The following is a 23,752-nucleotide window of genomic DNA, read 5'->3' on the forward strand; positions in this document are numbered from 1 at the left end:
CAGAATATACAAAAAATGTGTTCCTCTCTCGCTCTTTCTCTCTATCTTTCTTTCTCTAACTCTCTGCCTCTGTCTTTCTCTCTCTCTCTCTCTCTCTCTGTCGGTCTGTCCGTCTGTCTGTCTGTCTTAGTCTCTCCCTGTCCTTGTGGCTCTCTCCCTCTCTCTCTTTCTTTGTCTTTCTGTCTCTGTCTCTGTCTCTCTCTCTCAACCAGTCTCTGCCAATCTGTCACTGTCAGCACTCCTGTCGGCGTGTCTGTCATCAGATCCTTCATTTATTTTGTCATTGTGATGGTTGGTTGGTCTATGTCTCCTGTGTTGCATCCATGGTGTATTGTTTATAGGAGGACCCTTTTTTTAGTTTCTTTGTGTTGGTTTCTGTCAGTGGTGAAAAGAGCTAGCTATCACAGTATCAGCATTGGCTTTTTGAAGGTGTGTGTGTGTGTTTGTGGTTATGAATATAACCCTTTGATAAACGTAAGGGATCACAAATATAATTCTTTGATAAACGTAAAGGATTCACAAATATAATTCTTTGATAAACGTAAAGGATTACAAATATAATCCTTTGATGTAATCCTTTGATAAACGTAAAGGATCACAAATATGATCCTTTGATTAACGTAAAGGATAAAGATTCCCATAGCCTTTAACGGCCATCGGGGGGGCAGTGAATTCATACCCACTGTGTCTTAAGGATCGGCATAGGAAGGCGGGGATTGGGGGGTGGGGGGGGGGGGGGGCATTTCAGTCCTGCTGGCTTTGAACCTCCGCTGACCAAAGTCAGGTAATGCATTGGCACCTGTGGGGTGGAGTGAGAGAGAAATTGGAGAAAAGCGACTTTCACAAGGACGCAACACTGTGTGTGTGTGTGTGTGTGTGTGTGTGTGTATGTGTGTGTGTGTGTGTGTGTATGTGTGTGTGTGTGTGTATGTGTGTGTGTGTGTATGTGTGTGTGTGTGTGTGTGTGTGTGCGCGCGCACATACGGCCATGAGCTCGGGTCACTGGTGAACACTGGATTAGATGTCCAATGACTAATCGATTCTGAAGTGGCGTCTACCAGTTGACTGACTTAGCAAACAACAGTTTCGTTGATAGTAATAATGTTGTGTGCCGGGGCGAATATTTTGTACTTCTTTTTGCAGGTTTATTAAACTGTGTGTGTGTGTGTGTTTATGTCTGTGTAAGTGTGTGTGTGTGTGTGTGTGTGTGAGTGCAGTATGCTTGCATATATGTGATGATTGCTTTGTGTAATAATATGCAGATGTGTGCATGTGTGCATGTGTTGGTGTGCATGCACATGCATACATGTATGTAAATGTACATTTTTCGCTATTTGTGTGCGTGTTTGTTGTGCAAGCTTGTGTGCGTTTGTTTTTAATTCATTCTTTCTTTCTTTTTTTCTTTCTTTCTTTCTTTTCTTCCTCTTCTCCTTCCTTTCTCTCATTTAGTCTTTCTCTCTTCTTTCCATTTTTCCTTTTTTTTCTCTCTCTCTCTCTCTCTCCTTTTTTTTCTTTATTTTCTCTGTTTCTCTCTCGCTCGCTGTCAGTTTCTGTCTGTCTCTTTTTTTTTTTCCCTCTCTCTCAGTTCCTTCCTTTCCTTCTTTCTTGTTTTCTTTTTTTTCTTATTCCCGTGTTTTTCCATTCTTTCTATTCTTTCCTTGCTTTTCTTCTTCTTTTTTTTCTCTTGACATTCACACACATACAGACACACAGACACACACACACACACACACACACACACAAATACACACACACTTACATACACACGCACACGCACATTCACACACACACATATGCATGCATGCACACGTGTGTGTGTGTGCGGTATGCTTGCATATATGTGATGATTGGTTTATGTAATAATATGCAGATGTGTGCGTGTGTTGGTGTGCATGCACATGCATGTATGTAAATGTACATTTGTCGCTATTTGTGTGTGTGTTTGTTGTGCAAGCTTGTGTGCGTTTGTTTTTCATTCTTTCTTTCTTTCTTTTTTTCTTTCTTTCTTTCTTTTCTTCCTCTTCTCCTTCCTTTCTCTCGTTTAGTCTTTCTCTCTTCTTTCCATTTTTCTCTTCTTTTTTTTTTCTCTCTCTCTCTCCTTTTTTTTCTTTATTTTCTCTGTTTCTCTCTCTCTCGGTCTCTGTCTCTGTCTCTTTTTTTTCCCCCCTCTCTCTCAGTTCCTTCCTTTCTTTCTTTCTCGTTTTCTTTTTTTTTCTTTTCTTATTCCCGTGTTTTTCCATTCTTTCTATTCTTTCCACACACACACACACACAAACACACACACTCTTACATACACACGCACACGCACATTCACACGCACACATATGCATGCATGCACACGTGCGAGCACACACTCACACATTTGTGCGTACACATATATATATACGTACACACGTGCAAGCACACACACAAGCACAAACACACACACACACGTTTGTGTGCGTACACACAGACACAAACACAAACATACACACACACACACACACACACACACACACACACACACACACACACACACACACACACACACACACACACACACACACACACACACAACAACAACAACAACAACAACATAAAAAAAAGCGATAAAAATAAACCATCCCACTTGCCAAATATGTATTTTAGTGTCTGCTTCTTAGATGATCATTTCTTTGTCCACTTTGTGTTCATATGTCGTGTCTGTTGATCCTTGCGAGTTTTAATGACAGTAAATGAAGTTGGTAAGTGGAGACAAGTCTCTCACACACATGTACATATGTGTGTGTGTGTGTGTGTGTGTGTGCGTGTGTGTGTGTTTGTATAGAAATATCTATACACACACAATGCATAAAGTGTGTGTTTGGTTCGTCCGTGGGGATCGACGAGGACCATCTAGTCATCCTGGGGGTGGGTGGGTTGGGCTCTGTTGGTGCTCAGATGACTGGTCATGCCAATTCGCGCCTGGAAGGCTCTGACGCAGTGTGGACAGGGGATGGTGGCTGCTGCAGCGATTCTGTTGGCCTCACAGGATTTGGCGCCTTTGTGGACAGCTGAACGCCACTTTTGGTCTGTCCATTGCATTCATTGTGTGTGTGTGTTTTTTTTGTTTTTTTCCAGATTTACCAAAGCAGGGCACCAGCGAGAGCCTCCAATTGCACCCTCACCCCTCACAACACCCACCACCACCCCCCGCCCTCTACCTCCACCTGAGTGTGGACACGGTGGAGTGTGACCGTCGCTTCCACACCTGGTCGCCCTCCGACCCTTCCTCTTCCGCCTCCGCCTCTGCTTCCGCTTCCTGTGCCGCCTCCTCCTCCGCCCAGTCGCAGCAGAACGCCAGGACTCAGCCCCACTACTGGTTCTCCTTTCCCCGGCACAAGTACGTGTGTGTCAGCGGGGTTTTTTTTGGTTTTTTTATTTTTATTTTTTTAACTCCTTCAGTGCCATAGTAGATTGACATAAGCAATACATTTGGGCCAACAGCAAAGTGTATTTGTATTTGTATTTCTCTTTTTTTTGTCACAACAGATTTCTCTGTGTGAAATTTTTCGGGCTGCTCTCCCCAGGGAGAGCGCGTCGCTACACTGAGAGCGCCGACATAGTTGACAGGATCTTTAATGTAGGTATTTGATCTTCTGCGAGCATATGCGTGCAAAGGAGGTTCAGGCACTAACAGGTCTGGATATATATGTTGACCTGGGAGATCAGAAAAAAATCTCTACGCTTTACCTGTCAGGCACAGTTACCAAGATTCGAACTCAGGACCGATGGGCGCAATAGCCGAGTGGTTAAAGCGTTGGACTGTCAATCTGAGGGTCCCGGGTTCGAATCACGGTGACGGCGCCTGGTGGGTGAAGGGTGGAGATTTTTACGATCTCCCAGGTCAACGTATGTGCAGACCTGCTAGTGCCTGAACCCCCTTCGTGTGTATATGCAAGCAGAAGATCAAATACGCACGTTAAAGATCCTGTAATCCATGTCAGTGTTCGGTGGGTTATGGAAACAAGAATATACCCAGCATGCACACCCCCGAAAACGGAGTATGGCTGCCTACATGGCGGGGTAAAAACGGTCATACACGTAAAAGCCCACTCGTGTGCATACGAGTGAACGCAGAAGAAGAAGAAGAACTTGGGATCCTCGGATTGAAAGTCCAACGCTTTACTGCTATCGTCGTAATTTCTGTAGACTGATTCAGGAAAACTTTTGCTTTCAGTTTCAAAAATTTTAAACATGGCAAATATCTGTTAGAAAAAGTATAACTTTGCAGTTGAAACAATAAGCCTGTCTTCAGAATTCGAGCTATTTTGATGCGTAGACCAACGTAAGACTAAGAGGTGGTTTTCTCGTTATTTTCTTATGTTTAGGTATGCTTTGAACACGTGTATGCATTTTGAGAACCTGACAATATATTTGCTACATGAGTGTAATGAATACAGTACTAGTATTAGTTGGGGTTTTTTTTTTGTTTTGTTCTTTTATTTGTAATCCTCCAGACCGCAAAAGGGATGAAGGAAAATTGAATCTTGAGTGAATAATCCTTTTTTTTTGCATTGCTGTGTGCTGGGCCAAGACTTTGCTTTCTTGGGTAGGTTTTAATGTTCCTACATGTATGTGCACAAACCGCAAAAGGAATGGAACCAACTTCTACTACGATATTTCCGCATGTGTCCACATAGTAATTTTGGAGAAGAAACAGTATATTTTCTGTGTGTGTTTTTTTGACTCACTTGTGTAAACAAAGTGAGTCTATGTTTTAACCCGGTGTTCGGTTGTCTGTGTGTGTGTGTGTGTCTGTGTGTCCGTGGTAAACTTTAACATTGACATTTTCTCTGCAAATACTTTGTCAGTTGACACCAAATTTGGCATAAAAATAGGAAAAATTCAGTTCTTTCCAGTCCTCTTGTTTAAAACAATATTGCACCTCTTGGATGGACGCAAAAAAATGAAAAATGAAGCCTAATTATATGCAAACTGCATTTACTGTTATATTTATATTTTTTGTATTCTCTAAACTTGGCACTTTGATCTGATATTCTGACCCAACAACAAGAGCAGTCATTATTATCATTTTTTGTTCAAACAGGAACTTCTTTTGCTAAGCATGGAAATTTTCTTTATTTTGCAAACGTTTTGGTGCAGACAGTAAAAAAGGGAAATTACTCTGTAATTAATGCTAGGGGACATAATTTATCACAAGTGAGTCTTGAAGGCCTTGCCTCTCTTGTTTTCATTGCTGTGTGCTGGGCCAAAATTTTGCTTTCTTGGGTAGGTTTTAATGTTCCTACATGTATATGCACAAACCGCAAAAGGAATGGAACTAACTTCTACTACGATATTTCCGCATGTGTCCACATAGTAATTTTGGAGAAGAAACAGTATATTTTCTGTGTGTTTTTTTTGTGTGTTTTTTTCCCCTGTATGCTGGAAGCCTGCCTGAGGCTGTGAACTCCCCCCCCCCCCACAGGGTTGAAAGGGTTAATTCCTCTGTTCCAAGGGCGGACCACCTGTACGCCTTCTTTGTCCAGTGGCAGCCAGACGCCTTTGGGGACGAGGACGCCTTGCGGCAGAAGCACGGCTTTGTGGTCGTCAGCGACTCCGACGCCGGCAGTGTGGAGGGGAAGGAGGGGGAGAAGGGGAAGGAGGGGGGGGAGGGGAAAAAGACGGTGTTGACGGATTTCTTCGGGCCCCGAGGCCTGCGCTTCAAGGAGGACTGGGAGGTAAGCAGGGGGCGGTGGGGTGGGGGGGATGGGGGGGGGGGGGGGGCGTGTTCAAACCTGTGGAGTCTTGGAAGTGGTGGGAATGTGTTTTGGGGAAGGGGGGGTTGGAGGGGGGGGGGTTGAGGAGGGGGGGTGAGGAGGTTGGGGGGGAGGGGGGGGGGGGAATGAGAGAGAACCGTTTTCCAGGAAATTGAATGAAACTTGTCAAGTTGACTGGTACCCGTGCCTGCACGGATTAACTTTTTTAAAATTTATTTTTTATTTTATTTTAAATATTAGTAGTAGTAGTTTTTTGTTTTTTTTTATGTATTTATCTATTATTTTATATCTATTTATTTTATTTATTTATTTTTTGTTATTTTATTTATTATTTTATTTTATTTTTTGTTATTTTATTTTTTTTTTTTTTTAATCTTTTTTATTTTTGTTCTTGAGGCCTGACTAAGCGCGTTGGGTTACGCTGCTGGTCAGGCATCTGCTTGGCAGATGTGGTGTAGCCGTATATGGATTTGACCGAATGCAGTGACGCCTCCTTGAGCTACTGATACTGATACTGAGTAACTGAGTCAGAACAAGAACATGTATACACACAGCTAGCCATACAACACACACAGACACACAGGCATAAACTCACAGACACACTCAGAAACAGGCACACACACACACACAAACACACACACACACACACACACACACACACACACACACTCTTTATGTCTCTCTCTTATAGACAGAAAATACGAAAAAACACAAAAAAACTTAGCCGTATGGAGAGCACAGGAACAGGAGTCATGATGGCTGCCGTCAAAAGAGGGCGCTAGCCAGCGGGACAAAGGGGAGGTTACCTACTTCTGGGAGGTTATCGGCCGTAGTTGCTTTCGTTTTCTCCGCATAGGCGGATAGTAGTTTTGCACAGGACAGGAATGTCAGACCCCTGCCAGAGTCTGCACTAGTTGGGTCACGGGAAGTATGTTATTTAAACGTAATTTTAGACAGAAAATTTCCTTTTAATTCTCATTCTCTCTCTCTCTTTCTCTCTCTCTTTCTCTCCTTTCTCTTTTTATCTGTTTCTCTGTCTGTTTAGCTGTCTGTCTGAATACGTCTCTCCAATGGTTATTTTCATTTCAACAACCTTGAACACCATTGTTGCCTACGATTGTGTGTTCAGATCATCAGTCGAGAGGAATCTTTACATTTGGGGATCGTGTCCATTGATCTTAGCAAATATTTATCTGTCTGTCTGTCTGTCAGTCAGTTATGGCTATCTCTTTATCTATCTATCTGTCTGTCTGTCAGTCTCTCTGACAGTTCTGCATGTATGTGTGTGTGTTCAGATCATCTGTTGAGAGGAAGCCATACGGCAGGGCATAGTGTTTGTTGATCTGAGCTACATGGCTCATCTCTCTCTCTGTCTCTGTCTCTCTCTCTCTCTAAAAAAAAGTACATTCTTTGAGTTAGATATTGCTAAAAGACATGATCTCGTTGCTGCTTTATCGTCTGATGATGAAGTTATAATACAGTCGATAGCGAAATTTATTGCAGAAGCATACACTTTAAGACATAACCTTATTAACGATAACAATAACGGTAATAACGAGGAAAATAATCATGTGTAGTATCTAGTTTTGTGTGTGTTCTGATGATAAGTAAATAACGATAAATTACATAACAACACAACAGAATGGGTGGCTGAGTTTGGTTATATTATTCCTTTTTCCTTTTTATTTTATTTTCTAAGTGTTTATTTCATTTGTTTAAATTTGAGGAACTGTGAAAAAGAATGGGAGAGGGTATGTGAGAGGTACTACTGGATCGAGCAGAATATGTTCTGCTATTCTTGTGTTAAACAAAAATAACCCGTCCCCCCTTGTCAATAGACCCTTGCAGGTAATGACAATAAAGTGTCAAAGTGTCAAAAAATGTCTCTCTATATCTGTCTCTCTCCCGAATCATCCATGTGTAGCATTCATGCTAGGGTTTGCTTGTTGTTGTTGTTTTTCCCTCTGTATGTGTGTGTGTGTTAGTGTGTGTGTGTTTGTAGTGTAGCGTGTTACTCTCTTTCGTTTCGTACAGATGTGAGTGATGCTGTGTCTCTCTGTGTGATGCTGTGTTATACTTGTACATTATACGTGTATTTAGTATAATGAACATTTATATGCGTATGTTTTTGTGCGTCTCTTAGAACAACGGCAGATGTGTAAGTCAGCCAAAGTGCTAATATCTTCACCGTTGGAAAATAAAGATTCTTTCATTCATTCATTTTCTTTCTCTCTCTCTCTCTCTATCTATCTGTCTATCTATCTATCTATCTGTCTGTCCCTCTGGCAGTCCTACATGTATACATGTGTTCAGATAATCAGTCGAGAGGAAGCCATACCGCAGGGCATAGTGTTTGTTGATCCTAGCAACATGTCTGTCTGTCTCTCTTACAGTCCTCTCTGTCTGTCTATCTATATATATCTGTTGGTCTCTTGGACAGTCCTGTCAGTTCTATCTATCTGTATATCTATCTATCTCTGTCTGACAGTCCTCCGTGTATGTGTGTGATCAGATAATCAGTCGAGAGGAAGCCATACAGAGGGGCATAGCGTTTGTTGATCCTAGCAACATGTCTGTCTGTCTCTCTTACAGTCCTCTCTGTCTGTCTATCTATATATATATCTGTCGGTCTCTCGGACAGTCCTGTCAATTCTGTCTATCTGTATATCTATCTATCTCTGTCTGACAGTCCTCCGTGTGTCTGTGTGTGATCAGATCATCAGTCGAGAGGAGGCCATACGGAGAGGCATCGTGTCTGTTGACCTCAGCAACATGCCAGAGCTGTCTCATCAGTCGTCCATTCTGTCGGAGCAACACGTCTTGCAGGTGTGTTGGTTGGTTTGGGAGGGGGGCGTGTGTTGTGCTGTGGTGTGTTTGTTGTGTGGTGTGTTTGTTGTGTGGTGTGTTGTGCTGTGGTGTGTTGTGTTGTGGTGTGTTTGTTGTGTGGTGTGGTGTGTTTGTTGTGTGTTGTGTTGTGCTGTGTTTGTTGTGTGGTGTGTTGTGTTGTGGTGTGTTTGTTGTGTGGTGTGTTGTGCTGTGGTGTGTTTGTTGTGTGTTGTGTTGTGGTGTGTTTGTTGTGTGTTGTGCTGTGGTGTGTTTGTTGTGTGGTGTGTTGTGCTGTGGTGTGTTTGTTGTGTGGTGTGTTGTGTTGTGGTGTGTTTGTTGTGTGGTGTGTTGTGCTGTGGTGTGTTTGTTGTGTGGTGTGTTGTGCTGTGGTGTGTTTGTTGTGTGGTGTGTTGTGCTGTGGTGTGTTTGTTGTGTGGTGTGTTGTGCTGTGGTGTGTTTGTTGTGTGGTGTGTTTGTTGTGTGGTGTGTTGTGTTGTGGTGTGTTTGTTGTGTGGTGTGTTGTGCTGTGGTGTGTTGTGTTGTGCTGTGCTGTGCTGTGCTGTGCTGTGCTGTGCTGTGCTGTGCTGTGCTGTGCTGTGCTTACTGTACTGGTATTTTTCCATACTGCACTGTACTGTACTATAATGTGCTGTATTGTGTTGCGTTGTGTTGTATTATACTGTACTGTACAGTACTATTTTGCGTTGTATGTGTGCTGTATTGCATTGTTTTGTATTGTATTGTGTTGTGTTGTATTGAATTGCACAATACTGTATTGTGCTGTATTATTTTGCATTGTGCTGTACTTTGTGACACTATTCTTGTACTGTAAACTGTACTGCTGTACAGTACTATTTTTGTATTGCATTGTACTGAACTGTGTTGAACGATGTATCTTAATCACTCTTCACAGAGTTCAGTGGTTATGTTAGAAGAAGAGGAACTATCGACCAATCAGATCGTCTCTAACAAAGTGTGCTTTGTGTGTGTGTGTAGCTAGAAGAAGAGAAACTATCATCCAATCAGAACGTCTCTTACAAAGTGTGCTTTGTGTGTGTGTGTGTGTGGCTCCAACAGCCTGCCGCCTCGCATGATTGGCTACAAGTGGTCTCTGGCCTACAGCACCAATATACAACCTGCACGGGTTGGCTACTAAACTATCGTCCAATCAGAATGTCTCTAATAAGAGTGTGTGTTGTGTATCTCTAGCTGTCCAACAGCCTGCCGCCTCGCACGATTGGCTACAAGTGGTCTCTGGCCTACAGCACCAACCTGCACGGCTTCTCCCTCAAGCGTCTCTACCGGGAGGTGGCACGCATCGACTCTCCCATTCTGCTGGTGCTGAGGGACACTGAGAATACTGTGAGATTTGGGTCTATGGTGTGGGTGTGGGTGTGTGTGGGTGGATGGGTGGGTGTGTGGGTGTGGGTGGGTGGGTGGGTGTTTGTGTTTGTGTGTGGGGGGGAGGTGTTTGTGTGTGTGTGTGAGTTGTGTGTGTGTGTGTGGAGGGGGGGGGGAGGAGTATGTGTGTGTGTGTGTGTGCGTGTGGAGGTGTGTGTGTGTGTGTGAGAGAGTGTGTGTTAGTGTGTGTGTGTGTGTGCGTGTGGATGTGTGTGTGTGTGTGAGAGTGTGTGGATGTGTGTGGGTGTGTTTTGTGTGTGTGCGTGTGTGTGTGTGATCGTGTGTGTATGTGTGAAAGTGTGTGTGTGAGCGTGAGTGTGTTTGTGTGTGTGTGAAAGTGTGTGTGTGTTTGTGTGCAGACAGACAGACATAATGACTGCATGTGTGTGTACATGTGTGTGTGTGTGTGTGTGTGCATTTATGCGCATCTTTGCGTGTGTTTGTGATACATTGTTACTTGCTATTTCTTTGCATTCTACAACATTACAGTTTCTTGTTATTACTTTTTTGCCGTTATTGTAAAGCTCCTTGAGCATTGGAAGGCGCTGTATATATTTCCGTTATTATTATTATTATTATTATTATCATATGACACATGGGTGAACGTGGGAGTTACGGCTCACGAATACATAAGGAGAACAACAATAATTTTTCCTGTTTTTGCTGGGTTTTTTTTTTTTTTCCTTCAGGTATTCGGGGCATTCCTCAGTGAGCCGCCAAAACTCAGCGACCATTTCTTCGGAACCGGCATGTGCCAGCTCTGGACCTTCAAGGATAAATTCAGGGTGAGGATTGCTCAGTGTGGGAATAAATAAGTTTGAGGATTTGACCATGTGGGGCATAAGATAAAAAAAATGTTTCATGTCAAGATGAGCTCATCTTGAGAGAGAGAGAGAGAGAGATTCAGATTCAGATTCAGATTATTTATTCATCAATAGGCCTAGGCCCCTTATGAAGGGGTAAGTGACAATATAAGTAATAACAAACAAAATGAAAATACATAACCAATCATAATAAGTACACATATTACATAAACGCTGCAATGAAGTACAGCATCTTAAGATGTTACGATATCACGAAATTTAAATGCCTGGTGTAAAAACAATGCGAGAGAGAGAGAGAGAGAGATGCAATAAGAGGATCAGGTCAGAGTGAGGATGAGAATGTTTAGGAATAAGTGAGTTTGAGGATTTTACCATTTGGGGATAAAGTGAAGGTAAAGATAGCATCAAGTGAAAATCAGTTCATAGTGGTAGAGAAACACTGAAAAAGAGGATAAAATTCAGGTGAGGATGTGACGTGCAGATCTTCTTCTTCTGCGTTCACTCGTATCCACACGAGTGGGCTTTTACGTGTATGACCGTTTTTACCCTGCCATGTAGGCAGCCATACTCTGTTTTCGGGGGTGTGCATGTTGGGTATGTTCTTGTTTCCATAACCCACCGAACGCTGACATGGATTACAGGATCTTTAACGTGCGTATTTGATCTTCTGCTTGCGTATACACACGAAGGGGGTTCAGGCACTAAGCAGGTCTGCACATATGTTGATCTGGGAGATGGTAAAAATCTCCACCCTTTACCCACCAGGCGCCGTCACCGTGATTCGAACCCGGGACCCTGAGATTGACAGTCCAACGCTTTAACCACTCGGCTATTGCGCCCGTCTGATGCGCAGATGTTTTTTTTTCTCCCCCAGGGGAAGCATGCGTGATTCTTTAGCGACATTGTGATATTTCTTTCTTAGTTTCAGTGTCGCTAGTACTTTAACCCATTCAGTGCCAAGCGTTTTTTTTTTATGCTCAGTGACTCCTGTTTGCCAAAGGATATTTCAGTCACAGAGGGTAATAATCAAAACAAAACAAAAATTCTAACCAGCAAAATACTTTAAAAAAACAAACTATAACCTATAACCATGTGTTTGTTCTGTATTGTCCATGTGTTCTGTGTGGCTTATTCGGGATTAAAGAGGCTATGCCAGTCTTGAATAAAAGCTAATTTGTGTTTGCACAATTCTTCTGTCTTTGCTGCTGTGTGCACATGTCAAATGATTGGTATAAGGACAGGCCCAGCGCTTCCTTTTTTGAGGAAGTGTCTGGGTTTGTTCCAATGTGCCTTTTATTTACCTGTGTGCTAGCTGAATTGGTAGCGTAAGCATCACTGACTTGAAGTTGTGTACCTTGTGTAATGGAGAGAGTTACCACTCTTTACTATTTGTTAATCATTTCATCTCCTGGCCTCATTATTTGTTAATTATAACCTATACATTTTCTGAAATTAAAATGAACACAGTATTCCAGTTTTGACAGTTTCACGTCAACTTGATGATTTTTGCGACAGGAAAATTGGAAATTTCTGTTCTGGGGCACTGAAGGAGTTAAATGATATTGTGGATTTTTTTTTTTTTTTTTTTTTTAACCACTTTTTCTCTGTTACTAGTCCCTAAGTAGTTGTGTGTGATTTTTTTTTCATGTCAAACTCTTGTGTGCCCCAGTACAGAAATATCTGTCTGCATCATTGTAGTCAATTTCCTATCACAGAATCATTCAGTTCCTGTGAAATTATCATATCTGGTTAGCGTGTTCATTTTCCTTTGAGAAACGTAAGGTTATGTATATTTATTTTTCAGTAGTGAAAGTGAAACACTAGCTTGTTGGAGAGTGACGGCCGTGTGGTGTTGTCTTTGTTTCAGTCGTTTTGCTGGACAGGGGAAAACGTCTTCTTCATCAAGGGAGACGAGAACAGCATGTCTGTGGGAGCTGGCCAGTAGGTTATCTTCTCTTGTTTCGGGAGCTCCCTGGCTTTTTCTTTCCTTTTTTTTTTTTTTTTTTTTTTAAGGAGGAGGACAAAAATGGTAAATTATTTATTACACTTAATTTACAATGCATTTTTTTTTTTTTTTTTTTTTTTTAAGGAGGACAAAAATGGTAAATTATTTATCACACTTAATTTACAATGCAATTTTTTTTTTTTTTTTTCTCAAGGCCTGACTAAGCGCGTTGGGTTACGCTGCTGGTCAGGCATCTGCTTGGCAGATGTGGTGTAGCGTATATGGATTTGTCCGAACGCAGTGACGCCTCCTTGAGCTACTGAAACTGAAACTTACAATGCAAAGCAAACGCACACAAAAAAAAATGATAACAAAATCAGTAAAAACACACAACACTGTTGAATTAGAAACTGATCTCAGCATGTTAAGAGAGATATAGGTTAGTTAACTCACTCCGGACGACTAGTTCTCTCCCTTGCTTTTCCCTGCAGACGACCCATTTGTTAGGGTTAGGAGAAAAAAAAATCACAAAAAATACAAAACATAGAGTAACTGAATGAAACTCACTGTACTTGACCCACTGACCCCTCTCCTCACGTTGTGTGAACGCCCACCGCCCCACCCTCTTCACTGCTCTCAGAAGCTGAGTCACAATCAGTAACTTCTTGCTGGTAGCTTTCTTCACTGCAGATACTTGATTCAGCGTCTTCATCATCCTCGTCGATGTTTAAACCTTCAGTCTGAAGCATTTCAGTCACTTCAGCAGTGGTAAAAGCCGCTGTCGTGATCTAGTCTGCTCCAAAAATTTCCACTTGTATTGCCTGCGACGCCATTTTCAGTACGTATGCAGATTAGCTTGTCGTGTGGGGTCCTGAACTCACTGGCTCGCTGTGGAGTGTGTTGTTACGGAATTACATGATGAAACTTTCCGTTCGACCCTTGACACGTTCACAATGCCCAGTGTAGCTGCGATTTTTATGCTACCCTGTGAGGAAAACGTGGAAAAATTTTAAATTGTCGAAGCCACTATAGCGTTCTGTCGTCCGGAACGCTACGTTACGTCAGGAACACTATAGCGTTCCATCGTCCGGAGTGAGTGAAAGGTTAAAGACACCTTAGCCTTCTACAGCCATTGAGGCAGTTTCAGTTTGAGTTTCAGTAGCTCAGGGAGGCGTCACTGCGTTCGGACAAATCCATATACGCTACACCACATCTGCCAAGCAGATGCCTGACCAGCAGCGTAACCCAACACGCTTCGTCAGGCCTTGAGAAAAAAAAAAAATTTTTAATTATTAAAAAAAATTTTTTTTTAATAAAAATGAAAATAATAATAAAATAACTAACTAAATAAAAAATTTTTTTTTAAAATTAGTGAACTCATATCCAACAGTGTCTAGGGCTCAGCATTGGAAGGCGGGGCCCATTCCTCTCCTGCTGCCGTTTTAGCCTTCCCCAGCCAGGTCAGGTAAGCCATTCACACCTGGCTGGAGTGAGGAAAGTCGGAAGTGAAGTGCCTTTTCCCCCCCAAGGACGCACCACCAGGCCCGGGGTGGGGGGGGGGGGGAACGGAAGAACCCTGACCACTTCTTCTTCTTCTGTGTTCGTGGGCTGCAACTCCCACGTTCACTCGTATATGCGCGAGTGGGCTTTTACGTGTATGACCGTTTTTAACCCGCCATGTAGGTAGCCATACTCCGCTTTCGGGGATGTGCATGCTGGGTATTTTCTTGTTTACATAACCCACCGAACGCTGACATGGATTACGGGATCTTTAACGTGTGTATTTGATCTTCTGCTTGCGTATACACACGAAGGGGGGGTTCAGGCACTAAGCAGGTCTGCACGTATGTTGACCTGGGAGATGGTAAAAATCTCCACCCTTTACCCACCAGGCGCCGTCACCGTGATTCGAACCCGGGACCCTCAGATTGACAGTCCAACGCTTTAACCACTCGGCTATTGCGCCCGTCACCTGACCACTGAATTTGAAGTCTTACGCTTTACCACTGCTGCTACAGTGCGTTCAAACTTTTTTTTTTTTTGGGGGGGGGGGGGTGCGGGGGGGGGGGGGGGGGGGAGATAGCAGTGAGTGCAGTGCAGCAGTTGATGGTACTAAAGGGGTTCAAGGTTTGATTATTTGTATTTGTTTATATTTCTTTTTATCACAACAGATTTCTCTGTGTGAAATTCGGGCTGCTCTCCCTACAGAGAGCGTGTCGCCACACTGAGAGCTCCACCCTTTTTTTTTTTTTTTTTTTTTTTTTTTTTTTATTTTTTCCTGTGTGCAGTTTTATTTGTTTTTCTTATAGAAGTGTAATTTTTCTACAGAATTTTGCCAGGAACAACCCTTTTGTTGTCGTGGGTTCTTTTACATGTGCTAAGTGCATGCTGCATGCGGGACCTTGGTTTGTTGTCTCATCCGAATGACTAGCATCCAGACCACCACTCAAGGTGTAGTGGAGGGGGAGAAAATATCGGCGGCTGAGCCGTGATTCGAACCAGCGCGCTCAGATTTTCTCGCTGGCTTGGCGGACGCGTTACCTCCAGGCCATCACTCCACTGTGACAAAAATACAATACAGTGTTATACAATGCAATGCAATGTGATTTGCTGTGATGCAGTGACGGGCGCAATAGCCGGGTGGTTAAAGCGTTGGACTGTCAATCTGAGGGTCCCGGGTTCGAATCACGGTGACGGCGCCTGGTGGGTAACGGGTGGAGATTTTTACGATCTCCCAGGTCAACATATGTTGCAGACCTGCTTAGTGCCTGAACCCCCTTCGTGTGTATATGCAAGCAGAAGATCAAATACGCACGTTAAAGATCCTGTAATCCATGTCAGCGTTCGGTGGGTTATGGAAACAAGAACATACCCAGCATGCACACCCCCGGAAAGGGAGTATGGCTGCCTACATGGCGGGGTAAAAATGGTCATACACGTAAAAGCCCACTCGTGTGCATATGAGTGAACGCAGAAGAAGCTGTGATGCAGTGCAGTGCAATGCAGTATACTAGAACAGAGTACAGTTCAGTGCAATACAATAAAATGCAATATAATGTACTACAGTAAACCACAGTGCACTAGACTACACTGCACTGCACTGCACTACAATACAATACAATACAATACAATAATAGACAATACAAGACAATACGATACAATACAATACAATACAATACAATACGATACGATACAATACAATACAGTTTGCTGTACTGTGCTGAGCTGCAGTGTAATGCACCAACCACACCACACTACACTACACTACACTACACTACACCACACCACACCACACCACACCACACCACACCACACCACGCTACAGACAATGCAAAGCAATGCAATGCAAAGCACAACACAACACAAAACAAAACAATGCAGTGTAATTCAATGCAGTGCAATGCAAAATGCTCCACTCCAATGACTAATCACGGTGCTGTGTGCACCCACACACACACACACACACACACACACACACACACACACAGGGGTGTGTACGGGCTGTGGCTGGACAATGACTTGTACCACGGCCGCAGTCACCAATGCTCCACCTTCACACCACAGTATCCACAGCTTTTCTGTATTATCAGTATGTGTTCCGGTACCGGAAATACGTGCGGCTTATAAACCGGTGCAGCTTATGTATGTATAAAGTTCAATTTTTTTCCAAAATTTAGTGGGTGCGGCTTATATACCAGTGCGCTCAATAGACCGAACTTTACGGTAATCACTGTGCTATCTCTACACACACACAGGGGTGTGTACGGGCTGTGGCTGGATAGTGACCTGTACCACGGCCGCAGTCACCAGTGCTCCAACTCCACACCACACCACACCACACCACACTGCACTGCATGGCACCACACCACACCACACCATGCCAAACCACACCACACCACACCACATGCCACACTTCCTTCAGCTGGCCATACAAAAGCATCTTCGGGATCCTGCTGTCTGTCATGCGGACAACGTGTCCTGTCCAGCGTAGCCGGCACTGGATCAGCAGGCTTTCGGTGCTGGGCAGGCCGCTCCTGTCTAGGACCTGGAGGTTGGAGACCCTGTCTGGCCACTTTGTGCTATACATCGCACGGCATAACAACACAGCACAAGACAATACGGTGCAGTACACTGCAGTACAACACAACACAGCACAACACAATGACTACCGTAAAGTTCAGTCTATAAGCCGTGACTTTTTACTCCAGCTTCAACCTCTGCGGCTTATACAGTGATGTGGCTTATTTGCGGATTTTAACGATCCCGGGAGTGTCACGTTCTCGTCTACTCTTAGAGGGAGCTGTGCTGGATACACTGAAGACGAAGATTTTAATGGATTCAGTGAGCAGGATGACGTTGAATAAATGTGACTATCCCTAAATTATGGATCTTATCTTTGTTGTGTTTATTTATTATTTTTTGTGGCACTAGCAGTATTTTCACTTGCTTTTCTTTGTGTTGTTCCCACTTGTGTTTATTTCATAACCTACAGTATCCACAGCTTTTCTGTAGTATCAGTATGTGTTCTGGTACTGGAAATAAGTGCGGCTTATAAACCGGTGCAGCTTATGTATGTATAAAGTTCAATTTTTTTCCAAAATTTAGTGGGTGCGGCTTATATACCAGTGCGCTCAATAGACCGAACTTTACGGTAATCACCGTGCTATCTCTACACACACACAGGGGTGTGTACGGGCTGTGGCTGGATAGTGACCTGTACCACGGCCGCAGTCACCAGTGCTCCACCTTCAACAACATCGTGCTCAGCACCACGGAGGACTTCTGCATCTCGGCCCTCGAGGCCTGGGCCTTCGTCAGTGACTGACTGCCTCCCCCCATCTGTCCAACTCCTTTGCTGCCTCTGTTGTCATCGGCTGCTGGTCATCTTTTGTCAGGGTCAGTTGTGTTTGTATTTGTATTGCGATCGTGCCTTAATTTTAGCCCAATATCCCAGTCAAACCGTATAATTATGTGACCCGGTTCAAGACAAAATTTGACAAAGAACAAGAACAGCAGAGAATCGACAGACAGACAGAAAATACGAGAAAAAAAAACTTAGCCCTATGGAGAGCATAGGAACAGGAGTCATAATGGCTGCCAGAAAAAGAGGGCGCTAGCCAGCGGGACAAAGGGGAGGTTACCTACTTCCGGGAGGTTATCGGCCGTAGTTTCATTTTCTCCACATAGGCGGATAGCAGTTTGCACAGGACAGCAATGTCAGACCCCTGCCGGAGTCTGCACTAGTTGGGTCATGATTAAGTATGTTATTTAAACGTAATTTTAGATAGAAAATTTCCTTTTATCACAACTGGAGTTCTCTGTGTGAAATTTGGGCTGCTCTCCCCAAGGGAGAGCGCGTCGCTACACTACAGCGCCACCCCTTTTTTTGTGTGTGTTTTTTTTTGTTTTGTTTTTCCTGCGTGCAGTTTTTTTAATTTGTTTTTTTCTATTGAAGTGGATTTCTGTACAGAGTTTTTGCCAGGAACAACCCTTTTGTTGCCGTGGGTTCTTTTGCGTGCGTTAAGTGCATGCTGCACACGGGACCTCGGTTTATCGTCTCATCCGATTGTTGTGTTGTTGTTGGGGTTGTGGGTTGGGTTGTGTTGTATTAGACTGTGTTGTGATGGGATGTGTTGTATTGTTGTGTTGTGTTGTATATGACTGTGTTGTATTGGATTGTGTTGTGTTGGAATGTGTTATGATGTGATGTGTTGTATTGTATATGACTGTGTCGTATTGTATTGGACTGTGTTGTGTTCCATTGGACTGTGTTGTGTTGAATTGTGTTGTGTTGGACTGTGATGTATTTACTGTGTTGTGTTTGAATGTGTTATATTGTATTGGATTGTGTTGTAGTGTATTGGGCTGTATTGTATTGCAATGTGTTGCATTGTCTTGGACTGTGTTGTATTGGACTTTGATGCAATGTTTTGTCTTGGACTGTCTTGTAATGGACTGTTTCATATTGTTTCGAACGAAGAAGAAGAAGGAGGAATGCAATGTATTGGAATGTGTTGTGTTGTACTGTACTGTATTGTACCACGTTAGATTGATTGTGTTGTGTTTATTGGATGGTGTTGTGCTGTTTTGTGTAACTAATACCCTCTTGTTACGATGGTATTGAATTGTATTACATTGCATCATACTGTAGTGTGTTGTTTTGTATTGTATCACAGTTATTATCATACTACAGTTGTGTGTGTGTGTGTGTGTGTGTGAGAGAGAGAGTGTATGTGTGTGTGTGCGCTTGCATACGCTTGTGCTCTGATTATGTGTGTGGTTGTATGCATGCATTGTGTGTGTGTGTGTGTGTGTGTGTGTGCACGCGCGCGTGTAGGTGCATGTTTTAAGGTGTGCGCACGTGGTTGCATATGTGCGCATAAAAGTGCACACAGTGTTTGACTTTGATGACTCAGACACAGACTACAGACCAACAGAATGAACTTAACGCAAGCTGCATAACTCTCCTTTTTGACTCACTTGTGTAAACAAAGTGAGTATGTTTTAACCTGGTGTTCGGTTGTCTGTGTGTGTTTTTTTTTCCGTGTGTCCGTGGTAAACTTTAACATTGCCATTTTCTCTGCAAATACTTTGTCAGTTGACACCAAATTAGGCATAAAAATAGGAAAAATTCAGTTCATTCCAGTCACCTTGTTTAAAGCAATATTGCACCTCTGGGATGGGCACAAAAAAAATAAAGAAGGAAGCATAGTTATGTGCAAACTGCATTTACTGTTATATTTATATTTTTTTGTATTCTCCAAACTTGGCACTTTGACCTCTTATTCTGACACAACAACAAGAGGAGTCATTATTATAATTTTTTGTTCAAACAGGAACTTCTTTTGCTAAGCATGGAAGTTTTATTTATTTTGCAAACATTTTTGGTGCAGATAGTTAAAAAGGGAAATTGCTCTGTAATTAATGCTAGGGGACTTAATTTATCGCAAGTGAGTCTTGAAGGCCTTGCCTCTCTTGTTTTTTTTTTTTTTCAGACATTGGACCACAGGCACACAGGACAGTGATGGCAGACCACATGCAGAGAAAACTGTACGTCTGACGTTGAGGTTTTGTCTCGAGGCACCGATGATGGAGACAGTGGTGGTGGTGGTTGTTGGGGGGGAGGGAGAGGGAAGGAAGGAGGTTGGGGAGTTGGTAGTGTGTGTGTGTGTGTGTGTGTGTATCGACTCACCGGTGTTTGAAGATTTGTCGTCGAGTTTCACAAAACCCACCACGTCTTTTGTGCTTCGGCTCTCCGCTGTTTGGCTCAGCTCGGCTCGGCTCGGCTCGGCTCTGTTCAGCTTGGCTCTCTCACTGTTTTTTGGGTTTTTTTTTTTTTTGTGGCCAGTTGTCTTCTGTCGTCTTTAGCTGAACTCCCCCTCCCCCCTCCCCTCCCAACCCCTTCTCCCTCCTTCCCTCCCCTTAGGTAGACGATGGAGAATGGCAAACTCGTGTCGACTGGTGTTGTTCACTTATTGTAGTGGAAAGATGTGAAACTAAAAAAATAAAATAAAATAAATAAATAAAAGTTTATTGTTTTCATCGTGAAGAGACAACAATGGGGCAGATAAACAAACAGGATTTTTTTTTTTTTTTTTTTTTTTTTTGGGTGTTTTTTTGTTTTGTTTTGTTTTTGCTGTCATTACGTAAGAGAGGTTCATCATCTTGTTTTAGCTGTGGCAGTTTCTGTGAAGAGACAAGGCTTGCCTGCAGATTGGTAGAACTGGCGACGCATCCCCCTTAAAGTTGTGTGAGACGTGGAAGTGTTCGCTGTAGAATTGCTTTTTAGACATGTGGAAAAAAAACAACCCTTCTTGCGGTATCGTCAGAGCAAAGACAAGACTGCGCGCTATCATCTTACAACACCAGTGTGGTGTGTGTTTGAAACGTCAATGCGATGTTTCGCTTCGACATCTACACCAGTTTTCACAGGAAACAAGTTTCGACCTGCTCTTCTTGACGGTCGTAAGCGTGTCAGTGGATTTTTACTCCATGATGCAGACCTGGTTTCAAACTTGACGTGACGGTTCATACTTTTTGATCATTAACACAAAGTCAGACTGTTTGAATGTACACACACACACACGCAACACAGTTTGTGTAATGTAGAAATGCTTATCTATATATTATATATATATATATATATGCTCTGTGCAATGTAGGAGCGCTTATCTGTGCATCCTGTTTGTAAAGGTTTGGGGGGGAGGGATGGGGAGGGGGGGGGGGGGGTGTGTGTAAAGTCAGCTTGTACATAGTCTTGTGGGGGGGAGACTCGTGCGGAATTTGACTGGCTGTCGTCAGCGTGGGGACTGCTGTCTCAAGTGAAAAGGCAGTGTGTAGCAAGCGTGTAGCAAGCGTGTAGGCGAGTTCCACACGGGCAGGACGCCGGGTCTTTCTTGGCGAAAAGTGGTGTGTAACAAGCGCGTAGATGCTTCCAGGAGAAAAGGGACTTTTGGTCTTTCTCGATGGAAAGTGGTGTGTAACAGCCGTGTAACAAGCGTGTAGCAAGAGTGTACACGGGAGCACCACGTGGGGAGGCACTTTGGTCTTTCTCGATTGACAGCAGTGTGTATCAGGCATGAAGCAGATGTGTAACAAGCGTGTAGCAAGTGTGTAGATGAGTACTGCATAGCACTCGAGTTTTTCCCCCGAATGAAAGCGATGTGGAAAGGTGTGTAACAAATGTGTAGCAAGCGTGTAGGTGATTACTACGTGGGACTATAAGTCTTTCTCGACTGAAAGCTATGTGTAAAGGTGTGTTAACAAATGTGTAACAAGCGTGTAGATGAGTACTATGTGGGGCTTAAGTCTTTCTCAACTGGAAGCAATGTGTAAAAGGCATGTAAAAAAAAAGCGTAGATGAATGCTACACGGGACTTGGAGAAGTCTTTCTTGACTGGAAGCGATGATGTGTAGTAAAGGCGCGTAACAAAACGTGTAGCTAAGCGTGTAGTAGACGAACGAGTGACTGGCCCTGTGTCTCCTGTCGGGATGATCAGAGACTACCATTTTTTTCTGCAAGACTTCACACTGCCGCCTGTGATGATGATGGTGTTGCCCAGCTTCTCTAGAACAGAGATGCCTTCCCATACCCCCCCCCCCCACCCCCTCCACCAACCATCCTCCACCCCTTTTTCACCCACCCCCCACCCCCACCCTTTTCCTCACTCCCCCGTCACGGATGGATGGCTTTTTTTTTCGCCCAGTATTCACGGGAAAACATAAGAAAACAGATGATGGATTTGGAACTTCATTCCTTAAAAACTTGAGCTTGATGTGTTGTGCAAGTGTAGATAATAGTGGTAACAGCAACAGCAAAAGACAAGACTTGTATGTATGTATGTATGTATTCTTGCATGCTTTGTTGGAAATGTATGTGGGAGTTGATGGTAACTACGCCTTGGGTATAAATATATGTATTTAAAAAAAAATGTTTTTTTTTTCTTTATGTTACTGGGTTATTGTTGTCGGGTTTGTTTTTGTTTTTGTTTTGTTTTTGTCTAGTTGCTATAGGGAGCAGTTTTAGCCATGTGTATTGGTGATTTCTGGACGGATTGGAGTGTTTGTATTGTTGTTGGAGGTTTGTGTCTTGAAACAGTGTGAGACGTCTTCTGCTGGAAGTATGCGCGCGTGTGTGTGCGAGGAACTGATTGGAGAGGTTTAGTTGAGGGTGCAGGGAAACATCTCTCACCATAGTTAGTTCGGTTAGCTGGGTCACCCTGAATGGAGGCTACCAGGCACACCAGGATCCCATCAGGACACTGGAGAGAGAGACACCAGACTACCATCTACCGCCTTCGCACAGGACACTGCGGCCTCCAAGCACACCTGAAGAGGATTGGAGTGGCAGCCACATCCCTATGTGATTGCGGCCAGGCTGACCAGACCCCATCCCATATTCTCCAAGACTGCCCCCCTGTATGAGAAGATGTCAGTCCTGGTGGGGGTGCTGACCTCAACACCAAGCTCTTGGGGACGGCAGCCGATCTTCACCGGACGTCCAAGTTTGTGGCATCCCTCGGACTTTGACCCTGACTGTGTAGCTGTCGAACGCAAAAGAAAGAAAGAAAGAAAGTTAGTTCGGTTGTGGAAGAGAAAATGAAACAGCAACAGCTGCAGACTATGGTAGTATGGAAACAAAAAAAACAAAAAACAAAAAAATTGACTTAACGAGAAATGATTTAGGCATTAACAAACAAAAAAAGACTATTGAGCCGGACTGTCACAGTGTGTTTGGTGATGCATACATGGGTGTTCGCCCTTGAACGCACATGCATGTGCATGGATATTGATGCAGACACTAAGGCAAACACGTAACGCTCACATACTCACAAATAAGCGTGCGCGTATCGTCTAATATCACTAATCGTGAGAAGACACTAAAGAACACACACACACACACACACACGTGTAGCGTTGATGTTGCTGTTTTCAGCTGTCTTTTACTTTTTGTGCATGTGTGGGTGGGGCAGAGGGGTTGGGTTGGGGAGGGGGATAGATTTAAAAAAATTTTTTTTTTTTTATATATAATTTTTATGGGATCGAATATCTGTGTGAATACCTGAGGAGAGAGAGAGAGAGAGAGAGAAAAGGGTGACTTTTCTGAAAAGTTGTACGTCTCGTTTCAACCATGATGTTTTGTTCTGTCTGTGACGACAAGCAGTGATTGAGGAGTGGGAGATTTTTTTTTTTTTTTTTTTTTTTTTTTTTTTTTATCTGTTATTGGATCAGTTTTCTGTTGGAATACCTGAGGAGAAAAAAAAAAGAAAAGAAAAGGTGACCTCTCTGAAAAGTTGTAGGTCTTGTTTCATCCATGATATTATGTTCAGTCTGTGACAACCAGCACCTCAAAAAAATCTCTTTTTTTTCAGCAGACATGTCCCTTCAGCGTCTCTCTCTAGTTTTCCACTCATGATAGATTACTGTGATGAGTGCAGTAGCAGTAGCAGTATCAGTATCAGTAGCTCAAGGAGGCGTCACTGTGTTCGGTCAAATCCAAAAACGCTACACCACAT

General features: G+C 43.3%; 2 protein-coding genes across 2 annotated transcripts in view; both read left to right on the plus strand.

Annotated features, from left to right (window-relative positions):
- LOC143276840 (uncharacterized) overlaps window positions 1-6,299 on the plus strand; it is a 36,974-nt gene extending 30,675 nt beyond the window's left edge. Inside the window, exons 8-10 of the mRNA XM_076581495.1 lie at window positions 3,100-3,361; window positions 5,480-5,702; window positions 6,273-6,299. Coding sequence (XP_076437610.1) covers window positions 3,100-3,361; window positions 5,480-5,702; window positions 6,273-6,299 — 512 coding nt within the window. The remainder of the gene's footprint in view (window positions 1-3,099; window positions 3,362-5,479; window positions 5,703-6,272) is intronic.
- A 2,144-nt stretch (window positions 6,300-8,443) lies between these two features.
- Window positions 8,444-19,839, plus strand: LOC143277251 (TLD domain-containing protein 2-like). The gene is made up of 6 exons (XM_076582032.1): window positions 8,444-8,567; window positions 9,777-9,929; window positions 10,658-10,753; window positions 12,660-12,733; window positions 17,421-17,633; window positions 19,733-19,839. Exons 1-5 carry the CDS (start codon window positions 8,514-8,516, stop codon window positions 17,560-17,562), a joined length of 519 nt encoding a protein of 172 aa, XP_076438147.1. The 5' UTR covers window positions 8,444-8,513; the 3' UTR covers window positions 17,563-17,633; window positions 19,733-19,839.
- The last annotated feature ends 3,913 nt before the right edge of the window (window positions 19,840-23,752 follow it).

The sequence above is a fragment of the Babylonia areolata genome, chromosome 33 (genome assembly GCF_041734735.1).
Source record: "Babylonia areolata isolate BAREFJ2019XMU chromosome 33, ASM4173473v1, whole genome shotgun sequence".
Taxonomy (NCBI): Eukaryota; Metazoa; Mollusca; class Gastropoda; order Neogastropoda; family Buccinidae; genus Babylonia; species Babylonia areolata.